Consider the following 20,960-nt stretch of genomic DNA (forward strand, 5'->3'; position numbering starts at 1 on the left):
AATAAAAAGTCAAAAGGCTAGTTTTCTGGCAATTGAATAGATATTAATGGCATTCGTATAGTGAAGGTATGTAAGTTCTTTTCACTAAGCTTTGATATTTTCCAGGTCTACCTACTCACTGATGAGACCTCAAAAAAGGTTGAAACCGGTCTGGGTAGTGACCTCCCCTCATAATGTAATGACAGTATTACATCTCCTAGGAGCTGTGTTTTACATTATGAGAGAATATCAAGAATAGTGAGGGAGCTTGCTCCACCTTTGATTCGAATTGCCTTCGCCGATAGTTTTTCGGCATTGAAACTCATAGATCGTAGTTATCGATCTTGAGTTTCACTTACTGGCTCTATAACAATATAGGATTCTTATCCATTTAATATCTATTCAACTGCCAGAAAACTAGTCTTTTGGCTTTTTATTTTGATTAGTATGTCAATTAATACTTTTAAATTGTGACGTCTTTTCAGGTATTATAAGCTTGGCTTTCCCAAAACTCGGAGCATCAAGCTATTGCCTTATTGGCCTAATCCGAAAAATGATGCTTCCCCTCTTCTCCTCCTACTTAGATTCCTTATAACATGTGAGAAATATAAGAAAACGAAACGAGGAATCATTTCAGAAATGTTTTTGCTTAAGGCGACGTGAAGACTTGAGTAACTCAATTCAAAAAACGAAAAATAAAAAAAAATAAAAATGAATAACTTTGAATAGGCTTTCACTTAAAAGGAATATTCCCAGCCATCTCTGTTTAGCCTAAATGAAAAAATACTCTTGAATACACAAAGAGCTAGTTCAGTGTGTAGACTTTCACTGTGACTGATCAGCTTTTAAGTGCCCACTTTTACTTTTCTAGTGCAAAGCATTCTGGGAAGAATAACTAGAATTCCCACTTCCTACTTCTCAGTTTGTATAACTTGATTTAAACAAATGCAACCATATTTTATAAATTTGAAATTGCATATAAAAGCATATATATACTTATACCGAAAGTATTGTTAGTATAATTAAAAGGCTTGGTTATTTTATGCTTGCTATTATTGTCAACCAAAAATATTTCAGTGGTTTAGTTAAGCTTCATTTTCTATTTCAGAAATGTTACGAAAGCTTAAAAGATCATTCTTAACTACTGTGTATCTTGGATGAGTGTGAGGAAGGAAACGATCTGGAAAATGAGACATTTTGTAATAACGGGGATAAACAGAAAGGGCCATTTTAAAACACGTCAAGACACAAAGTAGCCAAGACATTTTCTTTAAAAAAAGAAATCAGATTACAATCACTACACCTTTACTCGTTTTTAATATTTCTTAAAAACTGATTTTGAATATTCAAAAAAAAATTACTAAATACGAACAGAAACCAATTATTTAAGTTGCAAAACCGGTAATAAAAATTTGAAGGCACCATTTTATATATTTACCTTTTTTTTTTTTTTTTTTTGACTGATTCTTGCGATACGAAAGCGTCCAAATGTCTCGAGAAGAAAAAAAAAAAAGAAGTGCGACCACATTTAATGTGCAGTTCCTATTGTAACGAGCAAGCAGAGTCAGTGCTTTCTATTATGTATTCTTCCTTAGAAAAGGATCTGGCAAGCCGTACTAGAGGCCATCGTTTAAAAAGTAACCGGAAATTTCTAGTGGGATGCACTAAAAAGCTTACCACACATTTCAGTAAAATTCGGGAGTATTTTTAACATCCCCGTAGTAATTTTCTAAGCGCAGACACAACAAGAATTTTGTTTAGGGGATTTCCCTACAGCAACTAACTTCAGGACTTTCCTAGAATGCTTGGAAGAACGTGTTATTTTGAGTTATTCGAATTTGAAGCCGAAAAGACTAAGGCTATGTGGCCAGTATATTAAGTCTGTCAATTGCTTGTATACGTCTGGTCGGTTTGTCTGTTTTGCGGGAAGTAAAATCTTGCCACCTCCGTATGATACCAGCTATTTGTAGGAAAATCGTACACTGATACTTGATTATGCACCTTGACACTGTTTTCTGAAAAATTCGTATTGAATCGGTCCACTTAAGTGGAGCGAAGAATGAATTCTTGAATTTTTATATACTACCTTTTTCAAGTTTGCTAGAGACTAGGGGAAATAGGGGATTTGTAGTGTTTGTCCCCTTTAATTTTCGAAGCAAATGATGTTATTTTAAACAAATAAACCAACTATGATAGTTATTGGATCATTCTCACTAACGGATTCGGATATAATATGTGTTTACCATATTAGCATTCAACTATTGTGTAATGAGCTAAAAGTGTGGAAGATTTATTAGTTGCAGATAATGTGGAAATGCTTTGGATATGTCCCATTGATTACACGATGAATACATTATTATATATACTGTATAATGTAAAATAATCCTTATGGTTTTTTTCTGTTTTTTTTCTTCTTTTTTTTTTATGCTTTAAGCGTTGTGCCAGTTATTTGCATGGATGACGTCTATAACGAAAAAGTTATACCACGACTCAAGCGGAAGTTAAGAGAAACTGCAATTCCAGCCAATAGTAATCCGATGTACCAAATATGGAGTTGTGACGCAAGAGAGAGTTCTGATTACACTTACACACATCAGGGTCTCCCTTCTTTTTCTCTCAAATGAAAATATATACAAAAGCGTTTCGTAGTTAAAAAGGCTAAAGTAGATGACGGCAAACGTTTGATAAGGGTGGCTCCAAAAGTCTTTGCGTCAAGTGTCCGTAACAGCTGTCACTACTTTTGCTGGGCTACTTTTAAAGTGAAGTGGTTTTAGCGTTGTTCTTCCTCTTTGATGTTATATGCAAGGAATGCAAGAACAGATTTGTTGCTATAATGCTGATATTTATCCTTTCGTGAACTGACATTAACAGCCTTCCTTATCATTTTCTTTTAACACATTCAACATTCTACTAATGGATAGTTTAATACAAAACATATATACAAGAAATATGAATATATACAAGAAATTGCTTTAAACGTGTAAAACTAGCTATAAATATGAGAGCAAAATCAATATACGCCAGCGTTATAATGAATTAGTGATATATCAAAAGGAAGAATAGCAAAAAATGGCATAAGGCAAGAAATGTGGATGAGGAAGAATACTAAAAAATTCCAATCAAGGTAAAAATGAAGTAACGAAAGAGGCTTAGTATGTGAAGATACATAAACAGCTGAGAGAGCCATAATACAATACACTATGCACAAAGCAGGGGAAAAAAAGTATAAAAGAAATCGACTAATCAAACGTTGTTGGAACATGGTAACCTTTCACATATTTCTGTTCTTCAGATGTCATGAAGTAATGAACACCAGTGTATACAGGCTGTTGTTATCTCTCGCAAGCTTGTGTCCTTGCGGTTAGCCTAGTGGCTATGCGCTTCGCAACCATATGCCTGGGGAAGGAGTGTTCTAGGTTCGATTCTCGTCGACGACGTGAGGAGCTTAAGGATCTTCCTCAGCTATAGCCAAGTTAGCCAGTCTTGAGCGTGGAAAGCAGGGTCCCCCCCAGTTTATCTGGGTTTTTCATCCCGCAAACAGGCAAACCGGCCCCATGAACACACACACGGATACAGTCGTGAATATCGCCCTTAGGGGGATGCAGCAGAGGAGTGGCGAAGAGGCTGTATTAATACGCCAGTAACCCCTCATTAGAAGGGGACTCAACCCGTCCTAGACGGATGAGAAGGATAGGAGGAATGATTATTCAACAGGACACAGGCGACCTAAGAGTGCAATTTGAAAATAGTTTTTCCTTTGCATTGCTGACAATCTCTTAAAAAATTTAGTCTAATCGGAATGAAACGAAGAGGTCTTGTGGGCGCTGTAGAGTTAAGGTGCCTGCTGAAGCACCTTTACTCTACACAGTATCATCGATAGGGTGTAGCATAGAGGCAGCCTGCCTCACGGCGCCGCTTAATAAAGGGCGCTAGTTCAGCCATATTGCGGTAGGCGCCGTATTAGGACAACAAGATATTTTACAACATCTGATGTAGATGCAATAGATTTATTTGAAGAAATAAAAATTCTCTCAAAAATAATACAAGAGAAAAGTGGTCCTCACCAAATTTTATCATATATATATATATAAAACCAAAATCTTGTAGATATTTATCCCAACGTAACCACCGCCCTAAGGATATTGTTAACAAGTCCTGTTAGTGTAACAAGCGCGGAAAGAAGTTTTTCCAAGCTCGAACTGATTAAAAAATAATTGCGAACAGCAATGACCCAAGAAAGATTGGTTGGTCTAGTAACTATATTGATAGAGGCGAACATAGCTTATAATTTAAATTTAGAAGAGCTTAAAAACAGTTTTTTATTCTGCGATATCCCCGTAGAGCAAATATTTAATTAATATTATTATGCAATCGTTTTGCATTAATGTTTCTCTTGTAATAAAAACAAAATAACAATTGGAAATTTTCTTATCTTTTTGTCTTATCAGGGGTGATATTTAATTGTTTGCCTCAGGGCGCGATCTAATCTGGCGACGGCGTTGACTCTACAGATCGTACAGTTCAACTAATTACTACCAAATTTGGAATGTAGTTATTTCTTATGTTGTTTATGCTTCCCTGAGAATTTCATTTCAATCGGGTAGAAATTAAGATGTTAAAGAGGAAGGGAAGTAGCGTCTTTCGTAGATATTGTTTAGTCAATATTACCCAATTTCTGATGAATCAGTGATGAACTGTTTCTAAAATGAAAGGGAGCGATTGCAAGAGGTAATTCGTCCAAAGAGGAAATGTTTTCTCTATAAGTCTCATTGTTTAACTGATTTCGACCAAGCTGTAATATATTTATTTTTCCTTACGATGCTTAAGGTCGTCTAGGAAATTCAGCTCAATATAATTTAATGGAGAGAATCGCAAAGGTGAGAGAAGAAAATAAAATGTCACAGACACCACTACAGGTTGCATCGTTTAAAAAGAAAAGTGGTACCTCATAAAAAATTTCACGTGAAAAAAAAAGTGAGTCAAATACTGAGGAAACAAGACGTTGGGTGAATTTATAAAGGGTTATTTAGTTGCATTATTTCTTAATTGGTAAGAATGTAAATTCTTCTCTGAAATTAGAGACATACCAAAACAGTAGCCGCTGGTCAACATCCGTACACAGTCTAACTCCAAACATATAGAATCAATGTTTTATCATCTTCCTTCATCCCATCTGCCTCTGTTCTTTGGAACAGCCGTCTCCATGATTTTCCCAATGAGTACAACCTTCAGTTTTTCAAGAAACTTGGAAACACGTGTTATAGGTTTTGTGATCTCACACGTGTGGGGTCAATAAAATGAAATTGCAACAATACCCCATTATTTAAAAAAATATGTAAAAGAGGCAACCTTCTTCTTTATCCGTATTTGGCTTACTTATTTTGTTTATTTATTTTAAGATCAAAGATTTTCAATAGGCAGTCGTGAATACCTAAGGATATTCAAAGTTTTTTTGGCGTTAAACGAGCAAAATTTTACCATCATTTTATCATCCATTTTACGTGCATTTTGCCATCATAAAATTATCTGTAAAAAGCTGTATTTTTTCTAGCGAATGATTTTTTAATCACTTCACTTTTGTTCAGATTTAGTGCTAAATATAAATATATTTAGTTTATTTTAACTTTTGCTGGAATTTATCTTTTATAAGACCTATCAGAGCTGTTCTAAATATCACACATTCCAAGGATTGTATTACTAGTAAAAATGATGAGGGGAGGAAAGATTACGCTAAAAACAGCAGTGAAAAAAAAGTTGAAATGTTTGATAGCGAACAATACTGCAGTTACGTTGAGAGTGAATGTTTTAATGGAGGCCTTTCAGGAAAGGCAAGCAGTGCGGATTAAGTGACATCGCAACAATCAGCATGCCACCTCTTTAGATATTTTCCGGTCAGCGAATAATGAGAGCAGGATGGATATCAGACTATTATTAATGTCTCTACAGTTTTAATATTCTGACATTACATGTGCAACTGCAATAGCCAGACATTAAGGCATTATTCTACCAACAATGATAGGATCATATCTCTCTCTCTCTCTCTCTCGCACGCACACACACACACACACACACACACACACACACACACACACACACACACACACACACACACACACACACACACACACACACACACACACACACACACACACACACACACACACACACACACACAGTTGTATTACTTAGATGCATTACAAGCGATCGATGCCGAGCATCCGTTGAAAAAGTTGGAATAACATATATATATGTATTAATTGATTTTTGCTACTAGTTTACTCTTTTATTTATTTATTTATTTATTTTTGTTATTAAATTACAAATTTATATTATAGCCTGAATTATGACAATAAAATTAAGTAAGGATGAAAGACTGTTTATGATTAAACCTTACTGGAAATTAGAAAACGTTCGGTGTGCGTCGAGCATGGCAACCAAGGTAGACTCCTCCGCCATCTGCTTAGTAATTTATATCTTGCCAGATAAGATGGAAGCTACTGAATCCATCTTAGATGCACCACGTTCTGGTAGGCTCTTCTCAGTGACAACTGAAGATAATAAAGCTCTCGTTTCTGATTGTTTTATACAAATCCCCCCCCCCCCCCCCAAAATAAACCCATTGTGCCTTTCTAGAACTGGATATTAGTAAAAGATAAATATTACGGATACTCTCAAACCATACATCCCGTGATTAGCGTATGGGTTGATTGAGGATGATTGCGATAGTAGATTATAGTTCTGTGATGTTTTTTCTCAATGAATTAAAGGGCAATGTCGATTTGCTCCAACACATCATCTGCTCAGATGAAGCTACCTTCCACCTATCTGGACACGTAAATAGGAATACCTGTCTTTATTTATGGAACAACACTAATCCTCATGTGGCCATTGAAACACAAAATTTTCAGATTTTTATTTTTTTTAATCTTGCATTAATAAATACATATGTCAATTGACTTTTGTCTCATCCTGTATATACTGTATATAAACAGGATCCTATAAAAATGGTTTTTGTAAAGCGTGTTGTAATAGGAAAAAGTTTAAAAATCTAAAAATTATTGCACAAAAGAATGAGACTTAATGCAAACAACTGAATAACTTTCGTTGTTTAAAATTTCTGAAATTTGTAGCTATAACAAAGTAAAATTCCTATGAAAACACCTTAATATTATCCAAACATACTAGTCATTCAAATTTCTTCCTTTGTTGAAATAATCGTAACGCGACAAGAATGGAGGGTGAATAAGTTTGCAGTTGAAATTTGGTGAAAGTATATCGTAGTGATCAGTGAAAACACATAAGAGTGTCATTAGATTTTCGTCAGAAATTACATTTTTCTGACGAAACTACATTTTTCTTACATTTATGTGATGGACGAATAAAGGGAGCAGGATATCCGACTCTTACAAATGTTTCTACAGTCTTAACATGCTCACATCGCATGCGCATCTGTACTAATTAGGCATTGTTTTGCCAACAGCTAACTTTCGATATGAAATCATTTCTGCTGAACTCGAAGGAGTTCAGGAAAACCTGCTAGATGGCTATCTATCAGTTATTCACCTAATAATATCACTTGACATTATTAGGTGGGAGGTGAAATTCATCGTCCGGTGTGAGACCACCAACCTGCTTATTGGAGGACTGACATGCTTGAAAAAGTTCCATTTTGGTCTCCAGAGCAGGATTTTCAGACATAGAAAGAATAAATAAAAAAAAATGCAAAAATATTTAAAATCAGTAAAAATAGAAAAAAAATCCTTAATCTACGCACAGCACGAATGTACTACAAGTTTATAAACCTTTCGTGGGTAGTAGCCACATTAAAAAAAAAAATCTCCACTGAAGTCACTTGACAGTTGTTGCTACCGAAGTCCTTTCTGCAGCATGAGAATATCAAATTGAAGTCGGGGAGAGACATAATTTGCATTGTCTTGATCGTGCCATTGTATATTTGTGTGTGTGGGGGGGGGGTTGCACCGAGGAAGGTTTGAGATTCTTTAGCGTTTGTTTAAAATTAAACGCATGTCTTATAATGCTATACTTGCAAGAGCACTCCTGTACATCAGATTGTGTTGCTTTATAATGTACTTTGATAATATTACATACTTCTTACACTTCAACGAGCTGAAACGTAAATTAACAAATTTCTTATGCTCAGAAAACGATTTAACTGGATGTTCTAGATGGACGCCTTTGCGATACTCTTATCTTCTAAACAGTTCCAGGTATCCACTGGAGAGAGAGAGAGAGAGAGAGAGAGAGAGAGAGAGAGAGAGAGAGAGAGAGAGAGAGAGAGAGAGAGAGAGAGTTCCTTTAGAGGGGAATTCCCTCCTGCAAACAGACTAGCAGGTATGAGAATGAACGAACAGTTTGACAGAGGAATAATTGACACTTTAATGCTAACAGTTCTCCCTAAACACCCACCAGCTATTTTGGAGCCTGGGATTTGAATTATCTAGGAATTCTCTCCAGCAGTTCCATAAGGAGACTTCATGAGCAACTTGCTGTTAAGCCCATACTTCTCGGATGAGACAACACCAGAACGCTTCAGCATTTTTCTAGTGACAGCAGAACTTTATTAGAAGATCACAAAAACATTATAAAATTGCTTTACAGAGCACAGTGTAATAGATTCAACCATGGTAATGACAAATAGTGATGCTCTACACACAAGGGGGTGTAAACCATTTTCATTCGTTCACCTCCCTCCCTTTTTTGATATACTCTTTTAAGCTTTTTCTGGAGTTAATCTATATATCTATGTATCCGCAACCGCAACTACTCCAATAATTTCTGACAGCGTCCTAAATCAGAAACAACATGAAGTACACAAAGTCAACTGAAACGTTGATACAAAATTAATAACGGAAAAAACTCACGAACAAAGATTATTTAATAGTATAATTTTCGCCTGTGTGTCACAGGCATCTTCAGTACATATTAAGCTCAAATTAAACAATAACTGACAATTCCAAAAAGCGCCACCTAAATAGCTGGTGTAAGATAACTAGAAAGGTCAATAAATTTCCTAAAAAAAAAAAATCAATACAATAAAAAGTTAGGAAAGATTAGCTGATTTGTAAAGTACTATCTCCCATAAAGGGGATAGACGTAAGCCGTCGGATCTGTTTAAGTTAGGAGAATGAAGCAGAGTTTCACATGTTTCTTTATAAAGGCGTTCCATGAGGAACCGACTTTTGTGAAGAACTCTTGTCTTTCTCCAATGAACTCTATGTCTAGTGAAGATGGCATGTTCTGCAAGTCCAGACTTTTCAGGTTTAAAGTATTCAATATAAGATTGGTGTTCTTCTAGCCGAATAGAGGCAGATCTTCCCGTTTGTCCGAAATAAGATAATCCACAAGAGCACAGAATCTGGTAGACACCTGGATGATTAAGATATGGAAGCTTGCCCTTAGGAGAAGTGAGAAAGGTGGAGATTTTTCTAAACGGTCGAAAGGCAACAAAAATATTCAGTGGTTTTAAAACTTTTGCTATACGTTCACTGATGCCTTGTACATAAGGGATAGGGATGCGCGTTATTTCTTCTGTGTTTGAAGAGGAAGACATATTAAAACTACTCAAAGTTCTTTTAATGAAGCAATAAATTTTACACTTTTCTCACTTCTCCTAAGGACAAGCTTCCACATCTTGTGGATTATCTTATTTCGGACAAACGGGAAGATCTGCCTCTATTCGGCTAGAAGAACACCAATCTTATATTGAATACTTTAAACCTGAAAAGTCTGGACTTGCAGAACATGCCATCTTCACTAGACATAGAGTTCATTGGAGAAAGATAAGAGTCCTTCACAAAAGTCGGTTCCTCGTGGAACACCTTTATAAAGAAACATGTGAAACTCTGTTTCATTCTCCTAACTTAAACAGATCCGACGGCTTATCCCCTTTATGGGAGATAGCACTTTACAAATCAGCTAATCTTTCCTAACTTTTTATTGTATTGATTTTTTTTTAGGAAATTTATTGACCTTTCTAGTTATCTTACACCAGCTACTTAGGTGGCGCTTTTTGGAATTGTCAGTTATTGTTTAATTTGAGCTTAATATGTACTGAAGATGCCTGTGACACACAGGCGAAAATTGCTATTAAATAATCTTTGTTCGTGAGTTTTTTCCGTTATTAATTTTGTATCGATATGTCTACTCACAGTATACCTCTTTTTAAACTAACTGAAACGTTGATGTCTCCAAATGCTGAAAACAGCACAAAAAGAATGAATTTTTTTTTTTTTTTGAGGAATTATTAAAGCTTTTGGCGAAAACGTTTTCAGAGAAAACCTAAACATGCCTGAAACCCATTTCGATCTCAAACCTTACTCACAGTACCTTTAAAATGTAAAGACATTAAAATAATGAGTGAGATCCTTTTTCCATTATTATTTTGGTCTTATAAGCCGTGCCACAACCTTCAAACTGCTATTCGAAAACGCAAATCCAAAGGACTTAGCTCCATTCTGGAGCACTGATGTTGGTAAGATTTATTTGTTTCAGTATTTGAAGAAATCCCTGCGTAGTTTCTCATATGTCGCACCATTCATTGAGACAGAATATATCGAAGAGGAGCGAAACACCTTTTATTTCCTTACGTTACGATCAATACTGTCATTCATTTTTCACTTTAACTTAGGATATGAAAAAAAAAGTACTTTGTAAAATTTTTCCTCATTAATGTATCCAGATGAATAACTTTTGCATTCTTCTTAGGAATTATCGGAAAAATTTTAAGATAACTGTGAATCTTATTAATGAAATATGAAAAGTTAATTTTGCAAATGTTATTTTCCTCCAGTTGTGTGTCACTGATAAGCGTATTATATATGAATTTATTAATAAAGAAATATAGTAATTTATTTAAAAAGCTATATTTATGAACTAATAAGAGAATATTTTGTCCGATCTTTGTGCGTCATTCAAGTAAAATAATTAGTATATATTTCAATATCACATATAAATATACAAGTTCTTTATTATATGCAGTTACTCGAGAAATAAACAGAATTATAAATGACTTACATTCTGAAGAGCCTTGTCTTTTTCTTCAAGCTTGCTGTTGGCTTGGGAAAGGTTTTCTTGTACCTGGTCTAATTCATTTTCTATTTGCTGGATCTTTTTCTGTAGTGCTCGAACTTCTTCTTCAGCCTGAAATCAGAAAGGAAGATAATTACATTTTAGAATATATAAAATTTAAAATGTTAATGCTTGCTGAATTTAAATAATACAGATTTCATTAAAGAAAAAATTGACTTTAGAATTAAAGGGAACATTTTGAGCAAAGTGAGTGCACTAAAATTCTGCTTTTAATGTTGATTTATTTATTTATTTAATCCTTAATTTTTGAAAATTTCTTGTTAAGTTTTCTTTGAGAAAAAAATCAATAACAGTTTTACTATTTATTTTTCATTTCCACTTTCACACTTTTCGAGTAACATGACAATATGCATTATTGTATAGCTCTAAATTTTGACGTTCGTGATATATTAAATGTTACCGACGTATTTACCAATACTCAATATGTTACTAATCTGATCACATACGTCATAGTACGAGAGAGAGAGAGAGAGAGAGATAGAGTAATCGGGGAAGGGGTACTTTACGTATTAAATTGTTCCGTGCAAAATCAACTGAATTTTTAATTCACGTGGATATTTTATTGTCTTTTTTTTCCAGTCTTTCAGGTTTCTTTTTTCAGTTTATTATTATGTTTCTATGTTTTTAGTGACTGATTTACATTGCCCATAGTTAATTCAATCCGTACATTTCATTTCATATTTTATTTATTTATTTTTCTTCTGGCACAAAGTTCAGGAACTTTAGTCAGATGGCTCTGTTGTAGATGTTATAAACAGATAATAACGTTCAGCATTATTTTTTTTAATCACCATATGGAAGCAGGACAGGTGTGCTTAATTACAGTGATTTCCAAAAGGTAAACAAACACACCGATTCGTAAAGAACTTTAATCATTAGTTAAGTGAATAATTTTTAACATTATCAGCGAATGAAAACAAATATTTTCATAAAGCCCTGTATGCACTATTTTAATCTTACTGCATACTATATATAATAATAGTGTACTATATTTCTAATATTTATTATATGTATATATACAGGGTTTTTATTTTTTTTCACGTCTAGTGTATTTCAGAGCAACTCTTTGCAAGTCCTAATTGTATGAAAACATTTACACGAAAACTAATACATGCTTGTATATCAGCTCTATAAATTATAGTTTCATAAACTATTTATGAAATAATAAATAGTTTATGAAACAAATATATATATATATATATATATACTTTAAAGCTATCAAGCTATTTTAAACCTGGTTTTAATCCATTTCCCAAGGAAGCAAACAGACAAGTAAGTCAAGTTCTAATTTTTGGAAATCTGCGAACAATCATTTTTAGCTGCCAACGAAGCTGAGTTCATGGCCATCGATGCTTTTAAGGCATCTAGGAGACAGTGCAGTAAATAACTGCAACTACCTTGTGAACCAAACCCTAATTCATATTATTTTCTAAAATAATGTCAGTTCCTCAGTCTATTTTCATAAGTTAGAGTATTAATACCCAAATTTTCGGAAGATAAAAAAATCTTATTTGTTAACTATCCCTAATCCTAATTAGAAAAGTTAGAATAGAATCTGTAACAGTGTTTCATCTGGCGATCTAGTATTATAGAACTAAAAACGTTGGCATAAGGCTACACAAGCTTCCTCCTAATCTTCCATTTTCTACTACTCCATTTCATAAAGACATATGTACGGTATTAAAATTAGCGAAGAGCTTTTGTCAACAGAAGAATATGATTAATAAAGGAGGTATATAACATATATTTTTTTTCCCGGAAGATTAATGTTAGCAGGATTCTGTTAGTTCTTGGTTTTAAATAAACAAATTCTCTATACCTTTTTATTTCCCAAAGAAAGTAAAAGCACTATTTAGCCATAACTTTTTTTTTTTTTTTGTGCAATTTGGTTGGCAAGCGGTTTCCACCTTATGCCAAATCTTGTGAGTTCTACGGTCGATTTTTCAGAAATGCTTAAAGTCAGTTTTCCTGAATGTGACTGAACTACTTATCTGTGCCAAAGATCGACTAACTCCTTAGCTGGCTAGAAAAAAAATCTAGCAAAAGTTTCCCCCAGTTGATGACTAGGAACAAACTTATAAGGTTTCTTCTGCAGCTGGGAGGGGGGGGGGGAAGTTTGGCATTCTTCCATTCACGAAATTGGCGATACCATGATATAAGCAATTTTGCAATGCAGCATGTGTGAATGCAATTGAAGTATCTAACATGATTCATATGAAATCTAAATCGTGAAGTATCATGATTTATCGTTCAGATTAATTAAGGTGACCGCTCATTTCAAAAGGTTGGAATAAATATCCTAGCAAGCTACTTTTCCTGCTGTAGTAAGATGATAGATGCAGGAAGGAATATATATATATATATACATATGTTTATCCTTTCCTTCAATGATAATAACCCTCCTTCACCTCTCACTTTTAACAATTAGAATCAATGCTCAGTTAACATGAGCAGGGCCTCGCTCAATAAGCTGCTCAACACAATTTTCGGACTAGTAGCTTTAGTTTATGAAAAATGTACTTCTTTCTTTGGAAAGTAAGCTTTAGCTTTTCCCTTCTCTAAAATATGATCTAAGTACTGTACAAGTTAAGAACAATCATGAGAATAATTTAGCAGTCAATACCTGAGCAATAAGATGGCCAGCGATTGCAAATAAGCTGCCAGCTGCCTTATTTCCAAATAAAGAAACTGCTTATTCGACATTTTAAAGGCATGGCACAAATCTCATCTCTCATCTTCCATTAACTCATTAAGATCACTAGCCTGTTATATAGTAACTTGGATAAACCTAATTTTTCGTTAGAAGCGAATAGTTAATCTTATCTCCATGGGTGCGTCCATCAACAGCTACTTTGTTTATTTTGCTGGAATAAAGGCTTACTTTTATTTTCACTAGATCAGATTTTCAACTGAAGCTTTTCACTTTCATTTGAAAATGTCTTATAAATATTTCTCCAATTGATACATAGATTCGAACCTAAAGTTTTCCAACCAGAGGACACACGTGGTTTCCAACTGCGCTACTAAAGTTTTGTTTTGCTAAATAAAATTCATGTTTTCATTTTGGTGTTCTCCATCTGCTTTTCTTAGAACACGTTATCCTTTATGTCTATTGAAATCAGCATTTTTTCTTTTATTAAAATATTAATTTTTTTTAACGTTCAGTTTCGAAAACTAATGGTTTTACAAATTATTTTTCTTTACAACACCAGACATCGGTTTTTCTTTTAATCGTTTAATTATTTCAACGTTATCCACATGAAGCCAATATGATATTCTGTGATATTCAAATATGTATTTAACGAACCTTCCGAGAATTACGCCGAAGTAAAGACTCCAGGCATCAATCATTCTGCTGTATTTTATTATTTCCAAAGATGATCTCTGCATCTAGACCATCTCTGTATAGCTTAGGGATTCGTGAGAAGAAAATTGCTCACTACTTTCGATCGCTGGCCTGCTCAGTTAGACCTTATTTATTTAGTACAATTGGTGTAAACACATATCTGCTATCCTTTTCATATACTTGATTTGACTTTTTATTACTATTTTTATTACTATTTTATTAGATTTCATATCTCACATTCGATGTTAGGCATTTTTGCTCCCTTTTTCAACTTGTAAATAGCGATTAAATAATCGCACTCTAGTTTCTTAATTCTTTTTTTCGCTTCCGAAAATATTTGACCTCTCAAATCACAAATATCAGATATTTTCAGCAACTTCATTTATTCATGTAATACTATTTCAGAAATTCAACCTGACTATAATTGGCAAGTAACCATTAATATTTAAAAATAGCATCTGAAAAACACTGGAAAAATCATGCAGTAATCTTTTTTTTTTTTTTGTCTAGACGAGAGACTGTTCATAAAGTATTCACATAAAGCACTTTTATGTGAAAAGCTTTATTTGTAATAGTTTTAAAATTAACTTGAAAGTTCGTGTTTTACTTGGATGAGTAGAACTAAAATTCATTAAGTGCAGTGTTATGGTTGCTCTGAAGCACTGTGATACATTGGCTTACTTTTAGTTAACATAATTTGGACTTCACTGTGTATTCCTGATACTACAACAAACTTATCATGTTTCCAGTAGGATGTAACACATAGCTGATTGCTTATTCTGAATTAAAAGACTAGAGTGAGAGATTAAGTGAAGCATATTTGAATGTTTAAAATAAGTTCTGTCTATATTATCCTAAAGATCACAGAACATACTGTGAGAGTTTGATTTAGAGTTTTCCCATTCTGTGAGCATTTCACATTTTAAGAAGAGTTTTCATATTATTCAGAGGAACATATTGGTGCAGTAAACTTCAGATCAATAAATAGTTCACTATACATTAAAAACAGTTCGAAAATCTGCAGTAATCATTATTATTAAGAGAGACCTCCAGGGAGTCAGAGACTCATCGAGGGAGATCACATACTACACACACACCAGCTATCATACTTATTCTTGAATTCATTCACATGCTTGCACTTACAATATCCAATGGCAATCCATTTCAATCACGCACTACCCTCTGAGAGAAAAATTTAGCCCTCGCACCCTTCTTGGCGGCCTTCATTCTCAGCTTCCAAGGATGCCCTCTCGTCCTTTCCCTACCCTCCATAAATTGAAAAATTCCATCAATTGAAATCCTGTATGACCTTTCAGAAGTTTGTAAGTCTCAATCATATCACCCCTCTTTCTCCTGTTTGCTAGTGTCTGCAGTCTACAAATTCTCAATCTGTCTTCATAATCAGTATTCCACAATCCTGATATCATTTTTAACACTCTCGTTTGCACTCTCTCCAATATATCAGAATCACAACGGAAACCAGGAGACTAGACCTGCACACAATAGTCCAAGTGAAGTCTTATCAAGGCCTTGTAAAGAGGCCACATAACATCCTTATCTTTACATGTGAACGTTCGTTTCGAATATTTAGAATATTCGAAATATTCGAACGAACGTTCGAATATTTAGAGATCGCTAGAATTCTTCTATTTTGTGATCTAGTATTCTATCGATAAACATCAGGGATATCAAAAGTGCATACTTGTTGAATGCTGATTTTCTTAGTATATATGCTAATTTTTAAGTAACGACCATGTTCGAACTAACTAAAATATTTCAAATGAAGTATCTTTTATTTACAATTACAACTTTGATAAGTCATTTAAGACCGAATTATACATAATAAGCCATTAAATATCAAGGACTGTAATCCAACTAAAATCTGTCTTAACAGTTCGTATTTTATAGATAAAACCAATTTGTATAATTTTCATTCAATTTTCACTGAATGAAAATTATACAAATTCCAGCAGATTTGTATTTATACAATGTATAAATATATTCAGATTTATACTACCTGTGTATTAATGATTTATTAATTTGCAGTATTTGAATTTTACAGGCATGATTTTTCGACTTTTGCTGATTTCCGAATATGATCAGTTTTAAAGGGCCATCATGAACGCTTTTTTCTTTTTTTCTTTTTTTCAGAACCAAATAAACCAAGCATGGGGAAGACTCTATGAATAACTTCTAATGCTATAATTAGCATCGGAATGATAGTGGAGCAAGGGGAGAAGGAGACAGAGAGAGGAGCAAGTACGCCAAATAGGGTAGCGAATGGCTGGCACAGTTTCAGGATGGTAAGCATATGGTTCGAATAACAGATGGGTTGTTGTATCCTGATTTTTAAAGCAGTACAACCTCTGAAACTTGGTATTTTGGAGTTGTCTGAACTTTTTTTTTTTCTTTCAAAAAAATAAATCTAAATATTTAGTATTGTATTTCTCTTTGTGGTTAGGATTTGCTTTAAGAAGCAAAAACTTCGGTTTAAAAGGATAACAGACCTTGAAAATTGAAATAAAGAAGACTACACTGTATGCTATATCAAAGGCAGTGCGAATCTTTTTTTATTGTGACTGTTTTCATACTAGACTTTTGAGTATTAAGATATGTATCATGTTATGAGGGAAATGTATTAACAACAAATATACTTATGAGGCTAAAATTATCTCGGATGCAAATATTTTCATCATGCAGTTTAAAATACAGGATACTGAATTCTGCTTGTTGTTCTGTATAGGTTATACTTTGAGTTTAAGTCGAATGTTGAATACATTTTCACCAATAAATCTCTTTACATCCATAGTTCTAGAGTATATTCGCTAGATATGTGATATGTGCAGAGAATGTTTGAACTTGAGTGCTAAAGAGGTAGCATTCATTGTATTCAATCGAATAAGGACTTTCTTACAAGTGTTGGGCATGTTCCAAGACTCATTAGCAACATGGTTCTCAAATGGTGTATGGTGGCGCTCAAGAATGTCATAGATATTTTCCACAAGTGCAACGAAAAATTTAATATTGCTAAAAAGATAAAATCACTTAAACTTTAGAGCATAAAAATTTCCTTTATTTTATACCATGATTCTTTAAAATGGAAACTTGGTTAGCCATTTAGGTTACTTAGAATTAATATCATTAACATGGAACTAGTGTGTTCACTGTCAGATGCGTATATATAGCTTTGGCCCGTTGTTTCGGAAAGAAAGAAGAAACTACTATCGTCCTCTGAAACCGACTAACCTAGATTCAGTTGAGAAACAACAGAAAATATTCCTTGCGACCTTTACAGGATTCAAACTTTGAGTCTTTTCAATCAGAAGGCACTTGTCGTTTCTTTGTCGACTGTGCTGTAATCTGACAAAAGAAACGATTGCAGATAGTAAGTTTTATATAGTGGAACTGACATTATTGCAGTCTTAGTTTGAGTATGTCGATTGAAGATTTTTTAAAAAGTCATAATCTACTAAAGAGTCTTCATTTCAACTTGATGATATTAGTTCAGGCACATATGTCAAAGGAGTAAAGGATCCGAATAGCCTAATAACATTATGAGCCAATTTAGCGTGCCGTCAGTGATAAAAGTTTTGTAACTATCAGTGAAGAGGACAAAAAAAGTGCCAAACTACATCAGTACATCTATGTGAATAAAATGGTCATAAGAATCGATAAGTATTGTAATAAAAGTCGCTAAGTGAATTTTGTGTTCTGGAAGATTAAAAAAAAAAGTCCTTCGAGAATGGTGCCTATCATTCATAGTCCTTAATGAAATTAAATACATGTAGTTCATTACTCTGAACATTTTGTATTCAGATTCTTCCATTACAATTTCACACTTTTTATGAAACGATTCTGACTGCACTGACATTTGAACAAATCCAGTCGTCAGTGTAGGAATGTGATTATTTCAAATAACTGTTTTAGATGCAAGATATCGTATAAAAATGTTTTTATGAGGATTTTCAAGATACGTCCTTTGATGGAAAGGGAGCATTATTCTCTAGCATAAGCAATGAGAACTATGTAAAGAACTCCTAACCAATACATAAGACAAGTGTCGGGTGTTATTATGAGTCACTCTTTCGTCTATGCAATTGAATGTGTAAATCCATGCACATTTTAATAACATTACACATAACAAGTTGCGTTAAGTTATATATAAATTGATATGATATATTTGAATGTAAAACATCAAATTAATCCCGAATAAGTTTGATTCAAAGTGCGTTTTTTTTTTTACTGGAAAAGTGCAGTGATATAATGTCAAAAGTGTAATAATGAAAAAAAAAAGTATCCAAGTTAGAAAATCAATAACTAGAATTTATTGAAAAAATCATTAAGGTCTCGTTTGCTGTCTATTAACAGTCTGGCAGATAAAATAAGAAACATGCTCTGTGTGAGTGTTACTAGTCAAGCCTGATTAGAGAATAAACACAAGGATCTTGTTATTTTTTTAAAAAATTCAATAGAAAAATCAATCTATCGTTCAATTTTCTTTTACTGAAAACATGTACCATCCACAAGAATGTGTTTCATTCGGTATAAGGATTCAAGTAGGAGAGGAGCAGTGGATTGTTCATGAGAATTCGAAAAAAAAAAGTGTTTTTTTTTTTAATTTCTGGCCAAAACAAATCGTTCATTTGTCTAACTTTATGCACATAATAATAATAATAATAATAATAATAATAATAATAATAATAATAATAATAATAATAATAATAATAATAATAATAATGAGATGGGGTAGACCTGTTTAAGGAAATGTTGACAATTAAACTTATTTAGTTACTGTTTTACTCTTCTAAGTTTTGCAAAAATCTGGAAACTGTGCTATCGATTGTTCACATTTATATTATTAATAATATTAATGTCAAATAATTTAATACTAAATAAAAGTCAGCTAAAACAGTGTAGCAAATAACCACAGAAATATTTTTAGAGATGTTTTCTATTAATTTTTCTCCTCAATTGGCCCAAAATAGCGTATTATTACGTATCCGTTTTAACTACTTTGCTGATAACATCTCCATCGTATTATGTTGATTGTAAAGTTTTCATAATTTCTGATAAAAATTTTAGACATTTTATTCTTCTAGTAAAACTTATTCAGTAAAGCTTATTAGATACTTCTGTTTGGCATTCATGCGTTCTCAATTCGTGAACATGCCGTCTGTTGTTTTTTTTTTCCTGTTTTTATGATGTTCCATATTATTAAATACCTCCCAGCACTGTATCCATGAGTGCATGAGACTCTTAAAACTAAAGGGCATGCTATTTAAATTTAAGTAACTAGATTCTAATTTTTCTTATTTTCAATCCTTCCTTTCACATGCTATGCTTCAAAGGCCTAATGGACATTTAACTGAAAATTAACACTGGTTATTTAATTTTAAGGTGCCGCGAACTGTTCACTTGAAGGAATTAATCTTTTTTTTTATATTTTTTCCCCTAAATTTTCTTTTCTAGCATAATACATTAACCTTAGTTTTAAGCTTATTTTAAATTTAAAAATTACATATTTTGTGATTATTTATTTGTATAAAGTCGGGATTTATACAAATAAATTTTGAAAAGAACTCGCGTATGAATATTAATATACCATTCAGGAATTTTGTATTACCAATACCTACGGAAAACGTTTCTATTTATTTTTTATCGCTCATAATGTGTCATCAATGTTTTACAATCGTATAAGCTACTGTTAGAACATCTTTCACCCTCTTAATGTTTTTAGATGTTTTTGTTATACTTTTTTTCTTTTTTTTTTGTGCAATCACTTTGCACTTTTTTCTATTATTTCTTCAAGAATTTGTTTTATCAATATGGCGAAATCCGGCGTTGCTGTTTATGCTACAGTAAGTTAACATATAGGATAACCCCCTGAGATATCCATAGTACTTGTTATACAGGGGAAACAGCCACACCCATTTCTCCACTAGACCTACGGAAAATGTTTGTTTACGCATTGTGCGGCTTTGTCATTATCCTTACCTTTTCTCCTCGGATATTAGCATCCTTCGACTGTTGCTCTGCTGTTTCTGCCCTGTCCACGGCATTGTCCTTCTCCAACTTCATTGCCTGCATCTTCTTCTTGATGGCCTCCATTTTTGCTGTTTGTGAGCGTTACACACCACAGAAAATATCGAGAAAAGGGAGAATGCAGAGCACTCGACTTCTGGACACGCCGGGATGCGGGAGTCGTTCGGTGTTGGTGCCCTGCCCTTATCACCAGCAACAGCAACTGAAAGTAGAAGTAAGAGATACTCACCAATTTACCCTCGTTCTCAGCAGAGGGAGGGTTTAGGAAAGCCGCGAATTCCGCAGCGGGACGGGAGCAGGGAGGAGTTAAAGATATCTCACGTTTCTATTTTCTGTTTCTGGACTCACAAGTCTCCCCATTGGTCTCCTAAGGTGCCTATCGAATATTGCGTCAGACGGGGAGAGCGTCAACTACGTAACGGTTTCATGGTCATATTTCACGGCACTTATCCCTACCACTACAAAAACTTAGCCCTTAGACGCG

The 20,960-nt window shown here is 33.7% G+C and overlaps 1 protein-coding gene across 10 annotated transcripts in view; it reads right to left on the reverse strand.

Annotated features, from left to right (window-relative positions):
- Tm1 (tropomyosin 1) overlaps window positions 1-20,727 on the reverse strand; it is a 157,720-nt gene extending 136,993 nt beyond the window's left edge. For 2 of the 10 annotated variants that reach the window (XM_090390838.1, XM_090390836.1), the window contains exons 1-2: window positions 20,429-20,714; window positions 11,014-11,139 (exon numbers count right to left, since the gene is read on the reverse strand). In XM_090390838.1, coding sequence (XP_090246964.1) covers window positions 11,014-11,139; window positions 20,429-20,542 — 240 coding nt within the window. In that variant the 5' untranslated portion in view covers window positions 20,543-20,714. Of the gene's footprint in view, window positions 1-11,013; window positions 11,140-20,428 lie in introns of all 10 variants that reach the window. The other 8 variants (XM_090390844.1, XM_090390840.1, XM_090390841.1 and 5 more) reach the window with 8 other exon arrangements.
- Window positions 20,728-20,960: the final 233 nt, after the last annotated feature.

The sequence above is a fragment of the Typopeltis vanoorti genome, chromosome 3 (genome assembly GCF_054136105.1).
Source record: "Typopeltis vanoorti isolate ZY-2024b chromosome 3, IOZ_Tvanoo_1.0, whole genome shotgun sequence".
NCBI lineage: Eukaryota > Metazoa > Arthropoda > Arachnida > Uropygi > Thelyphonidae > Typopeltis > Typopeltis vanoorti.